Here is a 23,951-nt window from a genome sequence, read left to right as displayed (position 1 = left end):
ATGTTCTGCGGGATCAGTTTAGCGTTGCGACAATAAGTGAAAATATACAAAAGTGTTAGAGAAGGAATGTGTGACGTTTAAAATGTAAGTTTAAAATTAAGCTGCTGTAAAAGTTATGATACCCGAGCTAATTCTACCTTAGTTTTATCCTTTAGGGATTTCTGTAAAGACAATATTGATCATTCACAAACTGACTGAAAGGAGAACTTCAATCCTTTGATATAGCCTGATGAAAGTGGAAAAGTCAGAATATCAATAACAAAACAGAAAGGGCAGCAAATAAATATACACTACCCTCTTGTCTCTCTTGGGCAGCCAATGCAAATGAAAGGACAAAGTCAGAGCACATAAATCATTAATTGGGTGGGGGGAATTAAGTATTTACTGCTTAAAAATATGCATTTTAGACCGGCGAGTCCTGAAAGCAGCCAGTAACGCAAATTGGAAGCTGTTTTTCAAGTAGGTGAGAAAGCAGAAAGGTAAATTTTCAAAGTCTTTTTCCAGAGTTTAGCATGAAACTAAAGATTGATAGCAGTACCCAGGAACGACCACTAAGCAGCACCCTCTTCCAAATTTAAAATCAGTACACATTAAAGAAATATCCAGAAAACACTCAGTTGACCAGGAAATGAAATAGTCCCCCCAGCAGAGCACTCTTTAAACTTTAGTCTACACAACAGGAAAAAAAAAAAAAACAGAAAACTTTCACCCTTCCCTCTATGTTTGGGGTTGCTCTCGTGTCTTCAAAAACAACTTCTCTTAAATAATAATTACGGTATTTGGTAAGTGCTTACTATGTTTCAGGCACTGTACTGAGCGTGGGGGTGGATACCAAGTAATCTGGTTGGACGCAGTCCCTGCCCCGTGTGGGGCTCACAGTCTCAATCCCCACTTTACAGATGAGGGAACTGAGGCCCAGAGAAGTGAAGTGACTTGCCCAAGGTCACGGAGCAGACAAGGGACGGAGCCGGCATTAGAACCCATGACCTTCTGACTCCCAGGCGCGTGCTCTACCCGTTAGGCCATGTGTAATACTGCCCCCCCCCCCCCCCCCCCCCAAGCTCTGTGCTCTACTTTGGAACTATTGAAGATAAGAGAACTGAAGGCCCAAGATAACTAATCAGCTAGGAAAAGAGATAGAATTGGAACTCTGTCCTTGAAGACACATCCTGCGAAATATCTCGGTGACCAATTCCTATTTCCCCAACTATTTTAGAGTGAGCATTACCTGCACAATAACAACTGAGGTATTTGTTTAGCACTTACTTTGTGCCATGCACTGTACTTACTGCTGGGGTGGATATGAGCAAACCGGGTAGGACGCAGCCCCCGTCCCACGTGGGGCTCGCTGTTTCAATCCCCATTTTACAGATGAGACAACTGAAGTGATATGACTTGCCCAAGTCCAGACAGCAGACACAGCAAGTGCTGTGTAAAAACATTTGGTTGATTTGGTAGAGAAGCGGCGTGGCTCAGTGGAAAGAGCCTGGGCTTGGGAGTCAGAGGCCGTGGGTTCGAATCCCAGCTCTGCCACTTGTCAGCTGTGTGACTGTGGGCAAATCACTTAACTTCTCTGAGACTGTGAGCCTCACGTGGGACAACCTGATTACCCTGTATCTACCCCAGCGCTTAAAACAGTGCTCTGCACGTAGTAAGCACTTAAATACCAACATTATTATTGCCTCACTGATTTACAATCTATGGCATCACCTGCTTCCAACGAAAGATTCCCAAGGTCCCCCGCCTCCCCTGGGTTTTCTCTTTCCCCCTCTAGACTTTCAGCTCGCTGTGGGCGGGGAATGTGCCTATTTTTTGTTCTACTGAACTCTCCCAAGCGCTTAGTTCAGTGCTCTGCACACAGTAAACACTCGATAAATCGATTCAACGAATGAACGGTTCCCTTCCAGCTAAACCAAAGGGTCATAGAGTGACCGGGATGCTCCATGACGATGTTTTCAAGGAATCGCTGTTTCACGTGTCAACGAGTTCTAGAAGAACACCGGATTTATTGCTGGCACCCCCTCCCTCGATTCTAGTTGGATTCAGCGTAGCTTAATGGAAAGAGCCCGGGCATGGGAGTCAGAGGTTGTGGGTTCTAATCCCGGCTCCGCCACTTGTCAGCTGTGTGACTTCGGGCAAGTCAATTCACTTCTCATCTGTAAAATGGGGATTAAGACCATGAGCCCCACCTGGGACAACCTTTCATTCAATAGTATTTATTGAGCGCTTACTATGTGCAGAGCAACGTACTAAGCTGATAACCTTGTATCTCCTCCAGCGCTTTAAACAGTGCTTGGCACATAGTAAGTGCTTAACAAATACCATCATTATTATTACTATTCTAGGGGACAGGGACTGTGTCCAACCTGCTTAACTTATATCTAGCCCAGCACTTAGAACAGTTATTACTGCCAGAACTCATTTATTCAATACTCTTCAACCAACATTTTCTCTACAGTACAGAGCACTGTGCAAAGGCCTGAGAACCAGCATTTTCTCCACATTCCCAACATAGGAAGGAAGATTCCTTAAATAGCACTCTAACCAGACTGCCCAATGAAAACACTTCATAACAGCTTTTAGCACAGCGCTCAGTGCTTAGTACAGTGGCCTGCATACAGTAAGCACTTAATAAATATTACTAGTGGCCTAGCGGATTGAGCCCGAGCCTGGAAGTCAGAAGAACCAGGGTTCTAATCCCGGCTCTGCCACTTATCTGCCTTGTGACCCTGGATGAGTCACTTGACTTCTCTGGGACTCAGTCACCTCATCTGTAAAATGGGGACTAAGATTGTGAGCTCCATGTGGGACAGGGACTGATTAGCTTGTCCTACCCCAGTGCTTGACATATAAGAAGTGCTTAAATGCCATCTTCCCCATCATTACTAGACTAAGTTTGCTTTCAACAATTGAAACCCACCCATCCTAAGATTGAGGGTGCATTCCGCATTTTTAATAATGATAATTATGCTATTTGTTAAGCGCTTACTATGTGCCAGGCACTGTACTAAGTGCCGCGGTGGATGCGTGCAAATCAGGTTGGACACAGTCCCTTCTCCTACATGGGGCTCACAGTTTCAATCCCCATTTTCCAGATGGGGTAGCTGAGGACCAGAAAAATAAAGTGACTTCCATTCAATCGTATTTACTGAGCGCTTTCTGTGTGCAGAGCACTGTAGTAAGCGCTGGGAAAGTACAATTCGGCAACAGAGACAATCCCTACCCAACAAGGGGCTCCCAGTCTTGCCCATGTTTACACAGCAGACAAGTTGTGAAGCCAGGATTAGAACCCATGACCTGGTATGGTATGGTATGGTACGGCTTGGAATTTAATGGAATTTGCTAAGCACTTACTGTGTGCCATGCACTGTTGTAAGCATTGGGATAGATACAAGCTAATCAGATTGGATTCTGGTGCATTGTAAACTTCGACATCTCTTAGAAACTTCTACATTGCCGTGCTAGATTCAGACCATACACTGCCAGCTCATTTCACTGGCCGACTAAATTCAAACTCGATTTTAATTCTTCTTGGAATGTTCTCTTTAAGCAGTCGTCTCAACTGAAACGCCAAACATGCAGTTCTCCAACTAATTAAGAACAACCAACATTAAGATTCCAAATGCTACCTATTAGGAAGAGCCAAGCTCCTTCAAGGTCAATAATACTAGATGAATCCAGCATCCGCCCTTTGAACTCCTAAAAGATATGAGCCTGAGAAATATATTTCCACATTAACAAAGTCCCAATCTTTAATATCTTGAGAAGTTAGCTTAACTGTGCTGCCCGAGCACTTCCAAGTGGAACACGGACCCAAATTCTTCCCCAGGTGGTCAGAAGAATGCCTCGCTGACATTAAATGCCAGAAAAACTAAAATAATCATGAACGATGAATAGCTTTTGCATATTCATTGCAAACTTTACAAGGTTACGTGAATGTTAAGAAAATAGAAATTCATGCACTCTGTATAATTCAGAGGGAAGCCACCAATCCTACCAAGAGCAAGGAAATTCCCAGTTTATGGGGTAAAAACCATGTGGGATGCTACTTCGCTGCTGATAAAAACATCTTCAGAATGATTCAGTAGACCAAGAGGTCAGGTTAGGGATCTGATTAGAGAAGAAGAGAGGGTCAGTGGAAAGAGCGCGGGCCTGAGATTTGGAAGGACCTGGGTTTTAATTCCAGCTCCACCATGCACCTCTTTGGCCAAGTCACTTCACCGCTCTGTACCTCAGTTTCCTCATCTGTAAAGTAGGGATGGAGACTATGAGCCTCATGTGGGACAGAGATCGTACCCAACCCCATCTGCTTGTTTCCACCCCATTCATTCATTCAATCGTATTTACTGAGCGCTTACTGTGTGCAGAGCACCGTACCAAGTGCTTGGAAAGTACAATTTCCAACCTCAACACTTAGTACAGTGCCTGGCACATAGCAAATGCTTAACAAATACCACAATTATTATCAATCAATTCATTGTATTTGAGCTCTTATTGGCTACAGAGCACTGTACTAAGCGCTTGGGAGAGTACCACAGAAACATTAGATGTTCCCTGCCCTGAGCAAATTTACAGTCTATAGAAGGAGACAGCCATTAATATAAAGTACAGATATGTACCTAAGTCCTGTGGGGCTCAGGAGGAAGGTAAATAAAGGCAGCAAATCAAGGCAATGCAGAAGGGAGCAAGAGAAAATAATAATAGTAATTATGGTATTTGTTAAGCACTTCCAATGTGCAGAGCACTGTTCTAAGTGCTGGGGTAGATACGGGGTAATCAGATTACGACAAGCAGCGTGGCTCAGTGGTAAGAGCCCGGGCCTGGGAGTCAGAGGTCATGGGTTCGTATCCTGGCTCTGCCACTTGTCAGCTGTGTGACTGTGGGCAAGTCACTTAACTTCTCTGGGTCTCAGTTTCCTCATCTGTAAAATGGGGATTAACTGTGAGCTTCTCGTGGGACAACCTGATGTCCCTGTATCTCCCCCAGTGCTTAGAACAGTGCTCTGCACATAGTAAGCGCTTAACAAATACCAACATTATTATTATTGTCCCAGGTGGGGCTCACATTTTTCTTAATGCCCATTTTTACAGATGAGGTAACTGAGGAACAGAGAAGTTAAGTGACTTGCCCAAGGTCACACAGCAGAAAAGGAAATGAGGACTTAGTCAGGGAAGGCCTCTTGAAGGAGATGTGCCTTCAAATAAATAGGTTTTGAAGCTGAGGAGAGGGATTCTCTGTCAGTTCGGAAAAGGGAGGGCATTCCAGGCCAGAGGCCGCTCGTGAGCAAAATAGAAGGGACCGAGGTACAACGAGTAGGTTGGCATTAGAGAAGCGAAGTGTGCGGGATGGATTGTAATAGGAGAGCAGCATGATGAGGTAGAAGGGGGTGAGGTGATTGAAGTGATTATTATGTCAGAAGACATCCAAACTGGATCAGGCTTTCGACTCTAAATATCAGAGAGTCTCACACAGACGTATCTAAAGTAATGAATCGACGACCTTCAAGGTTCCCCAGGGTAAGAGCCATTTTTATCCTGAAGCGGTTTCAACTCGGAATGGTCTCAGCTTTTAGCTTCTCGGGCCGTGACAGCAAGCAGAGGCACAAAACACATCCCAAACCTGAAAAATCACACAGCTATGGGGTTTCTGTTTATCTATAAGGAAGTCAGGGACAAAAGCCACGGGGCAACAGTTCTGTGTTTTGCACCACTCCCTAGCAGCATAGGAAGGAATTTCTTTTTGTCCCCACCCTGACATTAAAAAATAAAGACATTTTAATGTTAGCGATCATAAAGTCAAACACAAAAAGGGTCAAAGAGGCAAAACCTAAAGAAACATGGTAACGCTACCACTTTCCATTATAAACACTGGGTATTGAAATTCCACATTCAACAACTTGTTTCCCTAAAAAAAATTTCACAGTATTCGTTAAGCACTTGACTATTCATTCATTCAATAGTATTTATTGAGCGCTTACTATGTGCAGAGCACTGTACTAAGCTCTTGGAATGTACAATTCGGCAACAGATAGAGACAATCCCTGCCCAATGACGGGCTTACAGTCCAATCGGGGGAGACAGACAGACAAAAACAATAGCAATAAATAGAATCAAGGGGATGTATATCTCATTAACAAAATAAATAGGGTAATAAATATACAACACGCCCTGGAAGTTCTTGAGGAGTGGGGAAACACAGACTGAACAGTTCCATAGAAAAATAATCCAGGCAATAGAGTAAAGAAGTATGGACTTGAGTGGGAAGAGACAGGAGCTAGGGAGGTCAGCAAGGGGACTGGTACAGTAATCCAGGCGGGATAGAATAAGTGCTTGGATTACCATGGTTGTAGTTTGGATGATGGAGAGGAACGGGAAGATTTTAGTGATTTCATGGAGTCTGGACCGACAAGATGAGGTACCGGATCAAATACATGGGCTAAAATGAGAGGTGGAGTAGAATGCCAAGGTTACAGGTTTGTGACGCAGGGAAGACAGTGGTGCTGTCTACAGTGAGGGGAAAGTCAGGTGGAGGAAGATAAGGCTGTTTATTTCGGACAGGTTAAGTCTGAGGTGTGGACGGGACATCCAAGTAGACACGTCCTGAAGCCGTGAGGAAATGCGAGAGATCAGAGCTGGAGCTGCAGATTTGGGAATCACTGGCCTGGAGATGGTAGCTGAAGCTTAAGGAGCGGATCAATTCTCCAAGGGGGTGGGTGTAATTGGAGAATAGAAGGGGATCCAGAACTGGGCCTTGAGGGACCCCCACAGTTAGGGGGTGGGAGGCAGAGAAGGAGCCCGCCAAAGAGACCAGAGAGACAGGAGGAGAACCAGGAGAGGACCGTGTCCAAGAAGCCGAGGTCGGATCGTGTTTTTAGGAGAAGGGGGTGGTCCACGGTGTTGAAGTCAACTGAGAAAGCGAAGGAAGTTAGTCACCTCGGTGTTCCAAACTGGCCCTAAAGTGGCAGGCCTCCCCCTTGCAAACTGGGCCGGAAATCAATGAATGAAGCTCCTTCGAAGAGGAAACTACTTTCCTTCTGTATTAGAAAAAATCTGTGTGAGAAAGTGTTCTAACTGCAGCGCGGGCTGAATAGTTATTTCTATCTGCATCCTGTTCAGCGCTTTGAAAAAACTCAATCCCACATTTTGTCATCTCTTTTGGCTACACTTTACCAGAATATCCTTGTTGTGGTGTTGCTGGTAGGGAGGGTTAAAACCCACCCCACATCCTGCAATTCACACCCCAGGACCACATGGTCGGCTAAAATACAACAACTCGAAAACAAAAAGCAGCACTTTCCTATTTCCCTTTGTTGTGTCCTGTCTTTAGGTTCAAAACAAATGGGAGGGAACAGGGGGAGGAAATAGTTGCGTGTTTGTAAAGACGGATGAAAACTGAAATGACCAGCCTCTCTGTACATTTTAAGGATTAAAGCCATACACACTTAATAATAATAGTGATACATGTTAAGCCGGTATTATGAGCCAAGCCATAAATACTTAATAATAATAGTGATACATGCCAAGCACTGAATTAAGCGCTGGGGTAGCTCCAATATAGTATGATAGCAGTGTGGTCTAGTGAAAAGATCCCAGGACTGGACGTCAGGAGACGTGGGTTCTAATCCCGGCTCTGCCACTTGTCTGCTGTGTGCCCTTGGGTAAACCACTTAATTTCTCTGGGCCTCAGTTTCCTCAACTGTAAAATGGGGATTCCGTTCTACTTCTTTCCTCTTAGACCATGAGCCCCGTGTGGGCCAAGGTCTGTATCCAAATGGATTTTGTTTCTATCCCGGGATTTACCATACTACCTGGCATAGAGTAAGCACTTCGGAAACACCTCGATGACAAGTGATTGAGAAGCAAGCATGGTCTAGGGGTTTAAAGCACAGGGCTGGGAGTCAGAGGGAGCCGGGTTCTAATGCTGACTCCACCACCTGTCTGCTGGGTGACCTTGGGCAAGTCACTTCATTTCTCTGGGCCTCCATTCATTCGATCATATTTATTAAGGGCAGAGCAATGTACTAAGCACTTGGAAAGTACAATTCAGCAATAAAGAGAGACAATCCCTGCCCCTGCGGGGATTAGGGCATAGAAGGGGGGAGACAGACCTTAGAACAAGTGATTTAGACTGAGAGCCCCATGTGGGACAGGGACTGTGTCCAACCTGATTAGCCTGAATATACTCCAATGCTTAGAAAGGTGCCTGGCCCATAGTACGTGGTAACAAATACCGTTAAAAAATAAAGTGTCAAATTCCTCATTCGAGAGTAACAGACAAGCCTCAAACCTGTGGCTTCAGGGGCAGGGAACTTGTCTGCTCATTCCATTGTATTTTCCTCTCCCAAGCGCTCAGCTCAGTGCTCTGCACATAGTAAGCACTTAATAAATACCACTGATTGACTGACAGCCTACACAAAGGGATTGATTGTAATGAAAGTGAATCGCACATTACTGAGCTTCGTGTAGGCTGACAAGATAGGTTCAGATAGGATGGAAGCAGACCAGCCGAGCAATAAATTATACCATTACCTGTTTGTGAGAGAGTTCGAAACTTATCCTGTCTCTACAATCTCCACAGCTCCTAAATGCTTTTATCCACCATATGCAGAAACAAAAAAAGTGATAAAAATTATGGTACTTGTTAAGCGCTTACTATTTGCCAAGCACTGTTTTAAGCCCCGGGGTAGGCACAAGTTAACCACGTTGGCCACAGTCCCTGCCCCACACGGGAATCACACTCTTAATCCCCATTTTACAGATGAGGGAACTGAGGCCCAGAGAAGTGAAGCCTCTTGCTCAGCAGATTTGGGGCGTGAGGAGCCAGGATTAGAACCCAGGACCTGCTGACTCCCAGGCCTGTGCTCTATCCACTAAGTCATGCTCTCCCTGGCACACATTCAGAACAGAATATCTACTCCTATAGTCGGTAAGCTCTTTGTGGGCAGGGAACGTGTTTACCAACTCTATTGTACTTTCCAAAGTGCTCAGTACAGTGCTCTGCACACGGAAAGCGCTCAATAATGATTGACTGAAAGGATACTGTCCCTGCTCTTACAGAGCCTCAAAGTAAGGCCACGTTCATACAGCAGACAAGTTTCTAATCAGCTGTGTGACCTTGGGCAAGTCACTTAACCTCTCTGGGCCTCAGTTATCTCATCGGTAAAATGGGGATTAAGACTGGGACAACTATGTGGGACAGGGACTGTGTCCAACCTGATTAACTTGTATCTTCCCCAGAGCTTAGAACAGTGCTTGGCACATAGTAAGCGCTTAACAAGAACCATAATTAGTATTATTATTAGAACCCAGATCCTCTGAGTGCCAATCCCATGCTCCATCCACTAGGCCATGCTGCTTTGGCATGTGACTCAGTTACCTCATCTGTAAAATGGGGATTAAATCCTACTCCCTCCTACTCAGACTGTGAGCCTCATATGGGACAGGGACTGTGGCCAACCTGATTATCTTGTATCTACTCCAGTTCTTACTACAGTGTCTGGCACACAGTACACACTTTAAAAATACCACTTAAAAGGAAGAAAAACAAAACCCAGCAGTAAGTGTATCGGAGAGAACCCACTGCAATTTTATCTGGCTGGTAGGAGGAAAATCATGATCAGATTTTATGATTGGAGTTTTCATGTTCTGGTCAACTAGAAATTCCCTGTTGTACCATTGACAGAGCAGCAGGGCACAGAAAGAGTGTGGATGGGAAGGAAAAGGTGAAAGTGAGCAAGAAGCTGGTAAATCTTCCACTGTAATTACCAGTGTAATAATAATAAAAACAATGATGATATTTGTTAAGCGCTTACTATGTGCCAAGCACTGGACTAAGCCCTGGGGTGAGATACAAGATAATCAGGTTGTCCCACATGAGTCTCAGTCTTAATCCCCATTTTCCAGATGAGGTAACCACACAGAGAAATTAAGTGACGCCCAAAGTCACACAGCAGGCAGGCGGCAGAGCCGAGATTCGAACCCACGACCTCTGACTCCCAGGCCCGGGCTCCTTCCACTAAGCCACACTGCTTCTCAATGTAGGCCTAGCAAAGTGTTTAGGAACCAAAACAAAGCATGACAGTAACACTTGTCTCTAATTTTAAACCTAATATTCCTAATTCCTAAATTTCGGGAGTCCTGAGAAAAATTCTTAGTGGGACATATTAGCAACTCAATTAACAACTTCTTTCCATGAAATATATTTTCCATTTTTCAACAAGGTCTGAAGCATCCTAGATATAAATTACATGATTTTTCCTGCTTAAGCATGGCGACAATTGATTTGAAACTCCTCAGCTACAGGACCAGTGGAATTAAGAGGGGTCAGGGGGTGTTCATCAAACACCCAAAGGTCACAGATCCAAGTGAACAGATGATGCAGAAGCGAGAGGGGGCAGCAGAAAAGAGGCCTTAATCAGGGAAGCCTCCTCGGAAGAGACGTGCTCTTAATAACGCAGAGACGTTCATTTAGTCCAGGGAATTTTTCCTTTCACAAAAGGAAGATGTGTACACATCCTTTGCTTTCTCAAGCCCTTAATGTCCCTGATTAGGATTGAGGAAACTCAGATCTCCACTTGTCTTTTTACAGAGAAACACTATAGAGAAGTACAAGGCCTTCACCAACACTCCCCGAAAGGATTAAGGTTTCTTGGACAAAAAGTTTCACTAACTAGGCCGACGTTCACCGGGAAATGAGGCTCCCAAGGGAACCTCTCCCCCTCCCCGGCATGTTTCTGAGGTCAAATGGACAAGCAGCGTGGCCTAGTGGAAAGAGCCCGGGCTTGGGAGTCAGAGGTCATGGATTCTAATTCCCACTCCACCACTTGTCAGCTTTGTGACTTTGGGCAGGACACTTCACTGTGCTTCAGTTCCCTCATCTGTAAAATGGGGATTTGCTGTGACCCAATTTGCTTCTATCCTCCTCAGTGCTTAGTACAGTGCCTGGCACATAGTAAGTGCTTAACAAATATCATTATTATTATTATTACTCTCCCAAGCCCTTGGCACGTTGCTCTGAACACAGTGAGCGCTCAATAAATACCACTGATGATCTGTAAAACTGGGCTTTCATCATTCATTCAATAGTATTTATTGAGTGCTTACTGAGTGTATTTACTGCCTACCCCTTCCTACTTATAAAGTAAAGCCCTCTGTGGGACTGGGACCATATTCCACCCAATTATTTTGTCCCTACCCCAGTAATTTGTACAATGCTCGGCATTCGGGGCTGGGAGTTGGAGGCTTCTAATCCTGGCTCTGCCCCTCATCTGCTGTGTGACCTTGAACAAGTCATTTCACTTCTCTGTACCTCAACTCCCCCATCTGTAAAATGGGGATTGAGACTGTGAGCTCCACGTAGGACAACCTGATTACCTTGTATCCATCCCAGCGCTTAATACTGTGCCTGGCGCATAGTAAGCGCTTAACAAATACCATCATCATCATTATTATTACTCCACTGATTAAGATTGGCCCATTCTGGGAGTATGGATTGCAACAACAGAGCTCTCACATTAACAACCACGGCTCCCCAAATCTACTTCTGAAAAGGAAGTCATCGGCAAGGGAGCCTAAGGCCAGGGGAGAAAGTTAAAACGGTGTTAAGACAGTGAATGGTGTCAGGCAGTGTTAGGAGTTTACAACAGAAACAGCTTGAGCCAGAGGGCCCAGGCCAGGGAGTCAGAAGATCTGGGTTCTAAACCCGGCTCCATCACTTGGCTGCTACATGATCTTGGGGAAGTCACTTCACTTCCCTGTATCAGTTCCCTCATCTGTAAAAACGGGGATTAATGCTGGGATCCCCATGTTGGGCAAGGACTGTGTCTAACCTGATTACCAGGTATCTATCCCAGTGCTTAGGACATTGCCTGGCACATAGTAAGCACTTAATAAATACCCAGAAGAAAACCAAAAAAAAAAAAAACCCCAAAAAAGTAGACTTAAAAGTGATCATTAATGATATACCTGGGGTAACAATATGTTCTTAAACATCATCTGTTTCTACACATGTAGAGAACAGACAAATTTAAGATGCAGGAATCAACAGACTGCCACTGCTGCAATTTTAAAAAAAAAACTTTTTTGGGGGGTTGTTTTTTGTTCCCCAAGGCCATGCATTTTGAGAAACTTTTACCACTCTAGATATGGAAGAAAACAGGAGGGAAAAGCAGCATTCAGAAAAGGAAATCTCCTTTAATGGCCAGAGAAATTATGTGATCCTGGAGAATGGCTTTTCACCCTGTTCCAGCCAAACACCAGGGTTATCTGATCTTGGCTATAATATCCCTTCTGATAAATTTAACAATTTTACAGCTCAGCTCCCAAAATAAACCGTGAGACAAGTTACAGGATCAGAATGATCTGGGGCAGGCTTAGGAAATTCATTCATTCATTCAATAGTATTTACTGAGTGCTTACTATGTGCAGAGCACTGTACTAAGCACTTGGAATGTACAATTCGGCAACAGATAGAGACAATCCCTGCCCAATGATGGGCTCACATTCTAATTGGAGGAGACAGATGGACAAAAACAAGACAACGTAATCACGCTTAAAAAAAATTATAATGATGGCATTTGTTAAGTACTTACTATGTGCCAAGCACCAAGGGCTCACTTTATTCGTACCCATTTTCTAGTGAATTGTTTTCTGGGCAGAATGTTAAGTAATTTGCTCCCAGCGAGGAAGCAGATGGGACAAAAATGGAGAGAAAATTTACACTAAATAGAAAAAGATGAGTGCGCCCAAGCACCCGTGTCCATTCATTCATTCAATCGCCTTTATTGGGCGCTTACTGTGCACAAAACACTGTCTTAAGTGCTTGGGAAAGTAAAATATAACAACAGAAACAGACCCTGCCCCCCAAAAGCTCACGGTCTAGAGGGGGAGATAGACATTAATGTACAGAAATAGATTAAAGATATATACAGATAAACATCCACTTGTCCGTTGGATCTTAAGGGGCATCTACTACAGGTGAACATCTACTACAGGTGAAATTCCATATGCGTGCACTGGAGCAACAAACCAACTGATGCTAAGCTGCAATTGCTTCTTGCTAGACTGTCAGCTGTTGAGGGCAGTTAAAGTGGCTAGTTATTCTATTGTACTCTTCCAATCACTTACTAAATCAAAGGTATTTATTGAGCACTTACTGTGTGCACAGACTGTCCTAAATGCTTGAGAAAGTACATCGCAATAGAGTTGGGAGGCAAGACCCCTGACTACAAGGAGTTTACAATCTAGAAGAAGTTTGAGGTTCTGTCCAGCTCAATAAATCCCCGTTGTACAGATGAGGTAAATGTTCAATAAAGCACTCAATACATAATGCAGATTATTTATGGTATTTGTTAAGCACTTACTCCATGTCAAGCACTGTTCTAAGCGCTGGGGTAGCTACAGGTTAATAATAATGTTATTTGTTTAGTGTTTACTATGTGCAGAGCACTATTCTAAGTTCTGGGGGAGAATCAGGGTCATCAGGTTGTCCCATGTGGGGCTCACAATTTTAATCCCCATTTAACAGATGAGGGAACTGAGGCACAGAGAAGTGAAGTGACTTGCCCAAAGTCCCACAGCTGGCAAGCGGCGGAGCGGGGATTAGAACCCATGACCTCTGACTCCCAAGCCCACGCTCTTTCCACTCAGCCACGCTGCTTCTTGATGCTGCTGCTAATCAGGTTGGACCCAGTCCCTGTCCCACATGGGGCTTTCGGGCTGAATTACTTGTTTTAATGTCTGTCTCCCCCCTTCTATGCCGTATGCCCGGTGTGGGCAGGGATTGTCTCTCTTTATTGCTGAATTAACGTCCAGCACGAGTCTGTCCAGGCCCCCGTCAACTACTTTCACCAACCGGTCAACAGGGCTTCCTGCCTAAATAAGTGCCCATCCCACATTAGGTGCTGGTCAGCTGCTGGGGTTCCAAGATGCTCTTCTTGGAAGAGATGCAGCGTGCCTCAGTGGAAAGAGCCCGGACCTGGGAGTCAGAAGTCATGGGTTCGACTCCCGGATCTGCCACTTGTCAGCTGTGTGACTGTGGGCGAGTCACTTCACTTCTCTGTGCCTCAGTTCCCTCATCTGTAAAATGAGGATTAAGACTGTGAGCCTCACGTGGGACAACCTGATGACCCTGTATCTCCCCCAGCGCTTAGAACAGTGCTCTGCACCTAATAAGCGCTTAACAAATATCATTATTATTATTATTATTCTTGGTGATTCTACCTTGATGCTTCATGTTCGCTAAGCAACAATGATGGAACTGCTCAAGCGGTCAAGAGAAGCCGCGTGGCTCAGTGGCTAGAGCCCGGGCCAGGGAATGGGAAGGTCGTGGGTTCTAATCCCGGCTCTGCTACTTGTCTGCTGGATGGACATAGGCAGGTCACTTCACTTCTCCGTGCCTCAGTTACCTCATCTGTACAACGGGGATTGAGACTTTGAGCCTGATGTGGGACAGGGACTCTGTCCAACCTGAATGGCTAGTAACTACCCCGCTACCGACTGGCTACTAACTGGTAACTACCAGTAATTATAGTATAGTTATATACTATATAACTATATATATATTAATATATATAATAATATATTATTACAATTATGATTATTTCTAGACTGTGAGCCTGTTGTGGGCAGGGATTGTCTCTCTTTGTTGCTGAATTGTACTTTCCAAACACTTAGTAATATAATAATAATGATGGCATTTGTTAAGCCGTTACTATGCCAAGCACTCTTCTAAGCACTAGGTGGCTCAGTGCCAGGAGACTAGGCTTGGGAGTCAGAGGCCATGGGTTCGAATCCCGGCTCAGCCACTTGTCAGCTTTGGGCAAGTCACTTCACTTCTCGGTGCCTCAGTTACCTCATCTGTAAAATGGGGATTAAGACTGCGAGCCCCACGTGGGACAATCTGATTCCCCTGTGTCTATCCCAGAGCTTAGAACAGTGCTTGGCACCTAGTAAGCGCTTAACAAATACCAACATTTTTATTATTATTATTATTAAATCAATCAATGATGGATATGGGTGGGTGTGCTGTGGGGCTGAGAGGAGGATGAATAAAGGGGGAAAATCCAAGTGAAAGAGCGACGCAGAAGGGAGTGGGAAGAAGAGGAGAGGAGGGCTTAGTCGGGGAAGGCCTCTCGGAGGAGATGGGCCTTCAATAAGGCCATTAAGGTGGGGAGAGTGACCGTCTGCTGTATATGAAGAAGGAGAGTGTTCCAGGCCCGAGGTGGGATGGGGGCGAGAGGTCAGAGGCGAGATAGACAAGGTCGGGGTAGAGGGAGAAGGTTGGCATTAGAGGAGCAAAGTGTGCGGGTTGGGTTGTAACAGGAGGTCAGCGAGGCGAGGGCGGGGCAAGCTGATGGACTGCAGGATGAGAACTCATCCACTAATTCTCCCCGAGAGCCTCAGCAATTTTCCCAGAACCGGGAATGTTTCGTATCTGATTTGGAGGGGTGGGAAGTTCCACAATAACAGACGATATTCTGAGCCCGAGGAAACCGGAGCCAAAAAGGCAGCTTCCTGCCAGTCGCACTGCTCAAGCATGTGCGGTAGAGAATGGGTGAGATGACTGGCCCCTTTCCAAGACGGAAGACGCCATCACCGTTTGGGCCGTGTCGGGGAGCTAAATAAAGATGACGCATTATCGGCGAGAGAAATCCGAATGTGATAAGGCAGTAACGCCTCTAAAACCTTCTGAACCAGAATCCGATTATCTTGAATGATTATGTCGCCCCGTTTTTTAGTCATCCTCCATGCTGTCTAGCCCCTCTAGACCGTAAAACTCATTATGGGCAGATATCGCATCTCTTCTTTGGTTGATGTGTACTCTCCCCAGGACTTAGTACAGTGCCCTGCACGTAGTAAATGCTGAATACCATTGACTGTTTCACTTGAGAATTGGACACAATTTTCCATTTCTTCCTAACGATTCCTGAGCGCTGTGGATTTTGGCTTTTTTAAAGCCTTGAACAAGGTCTAAAGACATTGAGCCCCATGTGGGACAGGGATGGTGTCCGACCTGATTATTCATTCAATCGCATTTACTGAGCGCTTACTGTGCGCAGAGCACTGTACTAAGCGCTTGATTAACTTCCAGGAGCTGATTTACAGGGCATAGCACATAGTAAGTGCTTAACAAATAGCCCAGTCATTATTATTATTGTGATCATAATTGTTATTATAATGGTATTAATTAAGTGCTTACTATGTGCTGAGCACTATTCTAAGCACTGGGGTAAATGTAAGGTAATCAAGTTGTCCCACGTGGGGCTCACAGTCTTAATTCCCATTTTACAGATGAGATAACTGAGGCATAGAGAAGTTGAATGACTTGCCCAAGGTCACACAGCAGACAAGTGGCGGAGCAGGGATTAGAACTAACATCCTCTGACTCCCAAGCCCATGTTCTTGCCACTAAGCCATATCATATATACCCCAGCACTTTTAAAACAGTGCTTAGCACATAGTAAGTGCTTAACAAGTACTAAGCGCTTGGGAGAGGACAAGAGAACAAATAGATCTGCCACCCTTTCATTCATTCAATTATATTCATTGAGCGCGTACTGAATGTAGAGCACTGTACTAGGCGCTTAACCCTACTAAACTAAACCCTTCCATCCCTCCTACCTGGACAACTATTTTCCTACAAGTCTAGGAAGGATAAAGTTGAGCATTGAAGAGTCTGGATGGATTTGATGGGAAGTCTGAGTGGCCTGCCCAGACAAAAGGTAAAAGATTTATTTAAAAAAGTCTCAGTGGTCTTCTGCAGAAGACCTCTGGACAAAGGCCTCTATTCCAGGACCAGTCAAAAGTTATTTAATAATAATTTATTGATTTAATAATAACTTCACTTTTTAAAATTAATTTCTCACACAGGGCCTAGTAATTCAATAAGTGACAGAAAGAGCATCAAGCATTAAGGCCAACCTGGCATGACTCCACTTTCCTGACAGGCCTCCAAAAAGGTGTTTTTTTTAAAAAAATATATTACAAATGCCCTAATCCTGCTGAATTGGCCTTGTTTTAAAGATAAATTGTTTCCCCGTTCACAAGACGGTGCTTCTGCTATCTTCTATGACGTGCCTCTCTGTTGATAAACATGAAAAGAAATATCTTCTCAACTAACTGTGTCAGTTTTAGTGGACCATTTGTTTTGAACTTTGGTCTTGTCTTACACTGTCTTCGACCTATAATGACGCCATGGACACATCTCTCCCACAACACCCCACTCCCACCTGCAATCGTTCTGGTAGCGGATCCAGAGAATTTTCTTGGTAAAAAATCTGGAAGTGGTTGATCCTTGCCATCTTTGGCTCTTTAAACTTAAGTTTTCACCCTTGATTCTCTCCTATGCCGCTGCTGCCCAGCACGGGTGAGTTTTGACTTGTAGCAGACTCTTGAAATTAATTCTAGGGGTGGAAAACATTGGGTTTGGAGCGCTACTATTCTCTTCCCTGCAGACCTTGGGTGTGACCATACAAGTCCATTTCGCCTGTGCCCTTGGGAGATGACAATATCTGATCCAACACCCCTCAGTGGTGAAGCTCAGGAGAAAAACTTCCAGATCCCATTTGCCACGGACATAATTTTTTTTTAATACAAAAACACGGCACTAGAATTTTCCCTTCTAGGCAAACAGGCCAAAGCCAGGCCTCTGATTTCTTTCACTGGAGGTTATTAACAACAATAATCAATACTACTGTGGTATTTGTGAAGCGCTTACGATGCATCAAGTACTGTTCTAAGCCCTGGGACACGTAACAAGTTAATTAGGTCACATAGGCCCTGTCCCTCATGTGGCTCCCAATCCCAGCAGCAGGGAGAAGAGGTAGGGAATCCCAATTTCACAGTTAAGGAAACTGAGGCACAGACAAGTAAGATTCATTCATCCATTCGATCGTATTTAGTGAGTGCCTACTGGAAGCAAAGCATTGTGAGAGTACAATGTAACAATAAAAGGACCACTTCCCTGCCCATAACAAGTTTAGAGTCTAGAGGGGGAGTCAAATGTTAATATAAATAAGGTGACTTGCCCAAGGTCACACACCAGTGACCGGTGAGGGCATGGGGTGAAAGGGAGCTCAGTAACTGCAGGCTCATCCTCTAGACTGTAACCTCGTTGTGGACAGGGACCGTGTCTACCACCTCTGTTATACTGTACCCTCCCTAGCGCTTAACACAATGCTCGGCACACAATAAATGCTCAGTAAATACGATGGATGGATTGAGTGACAATGTTGTAAGCCGAGGGGCAGAAGCCACACATTCAACATATAAAAGCAGCGTGGCCTAGTGGATAGACCCCCGGACCAGGGAGTCAGAAGGACCTGGATTCTAATCCCAGCTCCACCCCTTGTCTGCTGGGTGACGTAGGGCAAGTCACTTCACATCTCTGGGCCTCGGTTACCTCATCTGTATCGCGGGGATTAATGCTGTGTGCCCCATGTAGGACGGGGACTGTGTCTGAACTGATCAGCTTGTATCTCCTGCAGCGCTTTTAACGGTGCCCGGCACATAGTAAGTGCTTAACAAATACGATCATCGTCAGAACTCAAGCTCTATCATACTGAACTTTCCCAAGTGCTTAGTTCACTCACCACCAGCGCTCAATAAATACCACTGATTTGACTGATGGATAATCTTTGCTCTCGACTTTCCTTCCACACTCCTGGCTCTTTCTCATCCTTTTAAACTCATATTGTTTTTTGCTTTCTGGGTGTTTTCTTCATTCTTGTCATCTAAACAAACACTTCCTGCCTCAGAAAGGAGTGACCAAGGAGTGCACCAGTGGCTACTGACTCCATGCTTGGGCAAGTGCAAAAAAAATGAGACCACTGGTCAATAGCCATGGTTTTTGTGCATTGTATAGGACATATTTTGAAGGGAGAAAGAAGAGGAGAGGAAGGAGGAGGGGGAGGCAGAAAGGAAAGGGAAAAGAGGTAAAATGGGGGCAGTTCAAATTGGGTAAAACATTTTGAAATTCTCAGAAGGTGGCCATTATGTAACTGACGGTAATCATTGACTGCATAAGCCAAGGCGTCCAGGCTGCCTTTCGAAATCTTCATTAACTAAGAACTTTACTGAAGAACTCTTCGAGCATGAACTCGGGGGTTTTTTTCCACTTTGAAAGATACATTTTTCTGAGTTGGAGAGGTCAAGGAATTGGATCGTGTGATGGTCTACTTGGAAACTAATGCACCAGCTCACCATTTGACCTTAAAAATGTCACTTAAAAGCTCTCGGCTTCATTTTACCTGATTGTCAAGGAGCTGATAGCTACCATTTGCACTGTGATGTTAGGCATTATCTTTTTAGATATAATCTCACGCTTGTAAAATAATATATGGCTTTTGGGATTTCTGTGTGTGGATTTATTAAGATACCTGGTTTAACTCTCCTGTCTTATAGAGCATAAAAAACAAAAGAAGGCCAAATTTTCCAATATTCATATCAACGGTGTCCTGAAATTAACTACAATTCACATGCTCATCAATTCCCCAAAATCACATTGCAAGAAACATTTCTGAAAATCTTCCCCCCACACACTAGCATTTCTGTTAATTTCAAAAAAAAAAAAAGGACGTCTCAAAATTAATTCACACACTTTTGTTAATAAACATTCTCTCTCTCCCACGGCCAAATGACTAAAACCAAAATCTAGGCTGAGCAATATCAGTACACCATTTCCTTCTGGGTCTGGTAAACGATGACTGAGATTTGAGCTTGGCCTAGTGGAAAGCGCCCGGGCCTGGGAGTCAGAAGCTCTGGGTTCTAATTCCAGACCTGTCACTTCCCTCATGGTGTGGTGGAGACAGCATGGGCCTGACAGTCAGAAGGTCATAGGTTCTGTGCTCCACCACTTGTCTGCTGTGTGACCCAAGGCAAGTCACTACACTTCTCTGGACCTCAGTTATCTCATCTGGAAAATGGGGGCAGGTGGATGTTGAGACTGTAAACCCCACATTAGACAGGAACTGTGTCCAACTCGATTTGCTTGTATCCACCCCAGCGCTCAGTACAGTGCCTGGCACATATTAAGCGCTTAAAAATACCTTAATAATTATTATCATTATTCCCTGCTGTGTGGGATGGTGGGAAAAATCTCAACTTCTCCATGCCTCAGTCTTTTCATCTGTAAAATGGGGATTAAATGCCCATTAACCCTCGTACTTCAGACTGTGAACCCAGGACTGTGTTCAACTTGCTCACCGTGTATCCATCCCAGCACTTAGTGCAGTGCTTGGCCCTTAACAAATACCCCTAATTGAGTATTATTCAACAGAGCCTCAAATGAAATTTTTTGCCCTATTTGGAACGTTTGGTACAGCAGAAACACACATTGCTTACCGTGTAAATGCCAATTCTACAAACCGCAAATGAGATCTGGATACACTCAGACATTCTCTAAAAGATTAAAATAAGAATAGATTACCAGTAAACTATGCACCCTCATTTCCCCCTTCTCCCCTCACCTCCCACCATCTTTGGAGAAACACAGGTGGTCAGATCACCCGATTGTTAAATACAGGAGTACTTTCTTAACTGCTTCATCTGAAATGAAGCTAAGCCAGAAAACACCAAAAAATCGGGAGCCACTGCTTCACCACCATCCGTTGAAGGAGCTATATTTTTCTCGAGCAATCAATCGACGGTATTAATTGAGGGCTTCCTGTGTGCAGAGCACTGAATTGAGCACTTGGGAGAGTACAATACAGCAGGGGTGGGAGACATGCTCCCGACCTTACAGTCTTCCAGTTTCTCCTATTCAAAAGAAAATTGCGTTTTTAAAGATTTTGAATAGAACAGTTTTCTTTGGTGTCTCGATTTTCCACATACTGCTATATTAGCCATTTTTAAACACGGAGAGACTCTTACTTTAATCCTGCTCTATAGTTTTGAGGGTAGATGCTGACTTTTTAAATTTAAAACAAACACCTATTATGTTGAAAGCAATAACAACTGTGCTATCCGTTAAGTGCTCACTAGCGAAACATTGTGGCTTAGTGGAAAGAGCACGGGCCTGGGAGTCAGGATGGGTTCTACTCTGCCACTTGTCCGCTGGGTGATTCATTCAGTCGTATTTAGTGAGAGCTTACTGTGTGCAGAGCACTGTACAGAGCGCTCGAGAGAGTACAATATAACAACAGTCACATTCCTGCTCATATGAGCTCACAGCCTAGAGGACAAGCTCACAGTTTCGCGTAAGTCACTTCTCTGTGACTCAGTTACTCTTTTGTAAAATATGGGGATTAAGACTGTGAGCTCCACGTGGGACAGGGACTGTGTCCCACCTGATTAGCTTGTATCTACCACAACACTTAGTACAATGCCTGGCACATAGTAAGCGCTTAAGAAATACCATTAAATTTTTAAAAAAGCACTGGGGTAGGTACAATACAATCAGATCAGACAGGTTAGCCTCTTTGAGGTTCCTCAGAAGAACACGTATATGGAGAGCTTGGTGAACAACTCAACAACCATTCCCTTGTATTCTGAATTTCTCAAGTGCCTAGTACACTGCTCCATAGCAGAGGACACTCAATGAATGCTACCACTACTAATTTGCCTTGACACAAAGGTGGCAGGTTGACATAAGTAAGCGCTCAATAAATACGATTGAATGAATGAATGAATAAATTATTCCCCCTCACATTTCCTTTGACATTTTGAAGTAACTGCAAACAGAACAATCTGAAAAGCAACTTGGCCAAGTCTGGGAGTTAGAAAGACCAGGGTTCTAATCCAGACTCCTCCACTTGTCTGCTCTATGATCTTGGGCAAGTCACTTCACTGAGCCTCGGTTTTCTCACCTGTAAAATGGGGATTAAGACTATGAGCCCCATGTGGGACACGAGCTGTGTCCAAACTGATTAGCTTGTATCTAACCCAGTGCTTAGAACGGGGCTTGACATATAGTAAGCGCTTAACAAATACCATAAAAAAAGAGTGGGCTAAAGAGAGGGAAATCAGAAAAAGAGAGTTTTTGCCTTCATTCTGGCATGGGCAGGCTGCTGGGAATATTAAGAGTTAGTCTCCCAGATCAAGAAACACAGCACGGCTTAATAATACAATAATGATATTTGTTAAGCGCTTACTGTGTTCCAGGTACTGTACTAAGTGCTGGAGTGGATAAAATAACAACGATGGTATTTGTTAAGCGCTTACTATGTGCCGTTCTCTGTTCTACATGCTGGGGTAGATACAAGGTAATCGGGTTGTCCCATGTAATTTACTGTACTTATTGAGCACTTCCCTAAGCCCCCATTTCCTCTTCTCCCCACTCCCTTTTGCGTCGTCTGGCCTGCTCCCTTTATTCGTGCACCCCCTCAGCCTCACATCACTTAAGTACATAACCATTATTTATTTCTATCAATGGGTCTCCCCCTCCAGACTATGAGCTCAATTTGTCCGCCTCAAAGTCTCCTCAAATCCACAAAGACAGTCTTAATCCCCATTTTACAGATGAGGTAACTGAGGCCCAGAGAAGTGAAGTGACTTGCCCAAGGTCACACAACAGACAAGTGGCAGAGCAGGAATTAGAACCCAGGATCTTCTGACCCCCAGGCCCGGGCTCTAGCCTCTATGCCATGCCTCGATGCTGCGTAGTGGACAAAGTACAAGCCTGGGAGTCAGAAGGACCTGGGTTCTAAACCTGGCTCTGCCACTTGTCTGCTGTGTGACCTCGGGCAAGTCAATTCACTTATCCCTATCTTCCCACCCTAACCCTGTCCTCCCGTAATTTTCCCATCATTGTGGTCAGCACCACCATCTTTCCTGCCTCAAAAGCCCTCAACCTTGGTGTTACCCTTGACTTCCCCCTCTCTCAATCAACCCACATCTTCAATCTCTCACTGAATCCTGTCAGTTCCACCTGCACGACATCACTAAAATCCTCCCTTTCCTCTCCATCTAGGCTGCTAACATGGTAATCCAATCCTTTATAATAATAATAATAATAATGGTATTTGTTAAGCGCTCAGTATGTGCCAAGCTAGAAAGATACGAGGTAACCATGTTGCCCCGACGTGAGGCTCACAGTCTTAATCCCCATTTTACAGATGAGGCAATCGAGGCACAGAGAAGTTAAGAGACTTGCCCTAAGTCACACAGCTGACAAGGGGCAGAGGCGGGATTAGAACCCACCACCTCTGACTCCCAAGCCTGCGCTCCTTCCACTAAGCCACGCTGCTTCTACGATCCTATCCCACGTCGATTACTGTCTCAGCCTCCTTGCTGGCCTCCCTGCCTCCTGTCTCTCCCTACTTCAGTCCGGACTTCACTCTGCTGCCCGGATCACTTTTTCTACAGAAACTTTCAGGCCATGTTTCCCACCCCCTCGAGAACCTCCAGTGGTCACCCATCCACTTCCGCATCAAACAAAAACTCAGCTTTAAACCACTCAATCACCTCGCCCCCTCCTACCTCGCCTCGCTACTCTTCTACTCCGACCCAGCCCACACACTTTGCTCCTCTAATGCCAACCTTCTCACTGAGCCTTGATCTCATCTATCATCTCGCCGGCTGACCTCTCGCCCGTGTCCCGCCTCCGGCCTGGAACACCCTTCCTTTTTTATATGTTGCAGAGGCTGGCTCTCCCCACCTTCAAAGCCTTATTGAAGACATCTCCAAAAGGCCTTCCCTAATCATTCATTCAATCGTATTTATTGAGCACTTACTGTGTGAGCTCTACTTACTTCCTGTACTCATTACTTACTGTTCTTATTGAGCGTTTCCCTAAACCCTCATCTCTTTTCCCCACTCCCTTCTGTATCATCTGGCCTGCTCCTTTTATTCGGGCACCCCCTCTGCCTCACACCACTTACATACGTATCCATTATTTTTATCAATTTGTCTCCCCCTCCAGACTATGAGCTCAATTTGTCCGCCAAACAATCACACTTCCCCCCTTCAAAGCCCGACTGAGAGCTCACCTCCTCCAGGAGGTCTTCCCAGATTAAA

The 23,951-nt window shown here is 44.8% G+C and overlaps 1 protein-coding gene across 2 annotated transcripts in view; it reads right to left on the bottom strand.

The window, feature by feature from the left end:
* ARL15 (ADP ribosylation factor like GTPase 15) overlaps positions 1-23,951 on the bottom strand; it is a 389,668-nt gene that overhangs the window by 334,084 nt on the left and 31,633 nt on the right. Inside the window, exon 2 of one of the 2 annotated variants that reach the window (XM_029066937.2) lies at positions 20,340-20,396. The exons of the other annotated variant lie outside the window; for it this stretch is intronic. Coding sequence (XP_028922770.1) covers positions 20,340-20,396 — 57 coding nt within the window. The remainder of the gene's footprint in view (positions 1-20,339; positions 20,397-23,951) is intronic. 2 annotated transcript variants of the gene reach the window in all.

Source organism: Ornithorhynchus anatinus, chromosome 1 (assembly GCF_004115215.2).
Source record: "Ornithorhynchus anatinus isolate Pmale09 chromosome 1, mOrnAna1.pri.v4, whole genome shotgun sequence".
In the NCBI taxonomy this organism is placed as follows: domain Eukaryota; kingdom Metazoa; phylum Chordata; class Mammalia; order Monotremata; family Ornithorhynchidae; genus Ornithorhynchus; species Ornithorhynchus anatinus.
The sequence above is the reverse complement of the archived record's forward strand: the minus strand, read 5'-3'. Positions and strand labels throughout refer to the sequence as shown.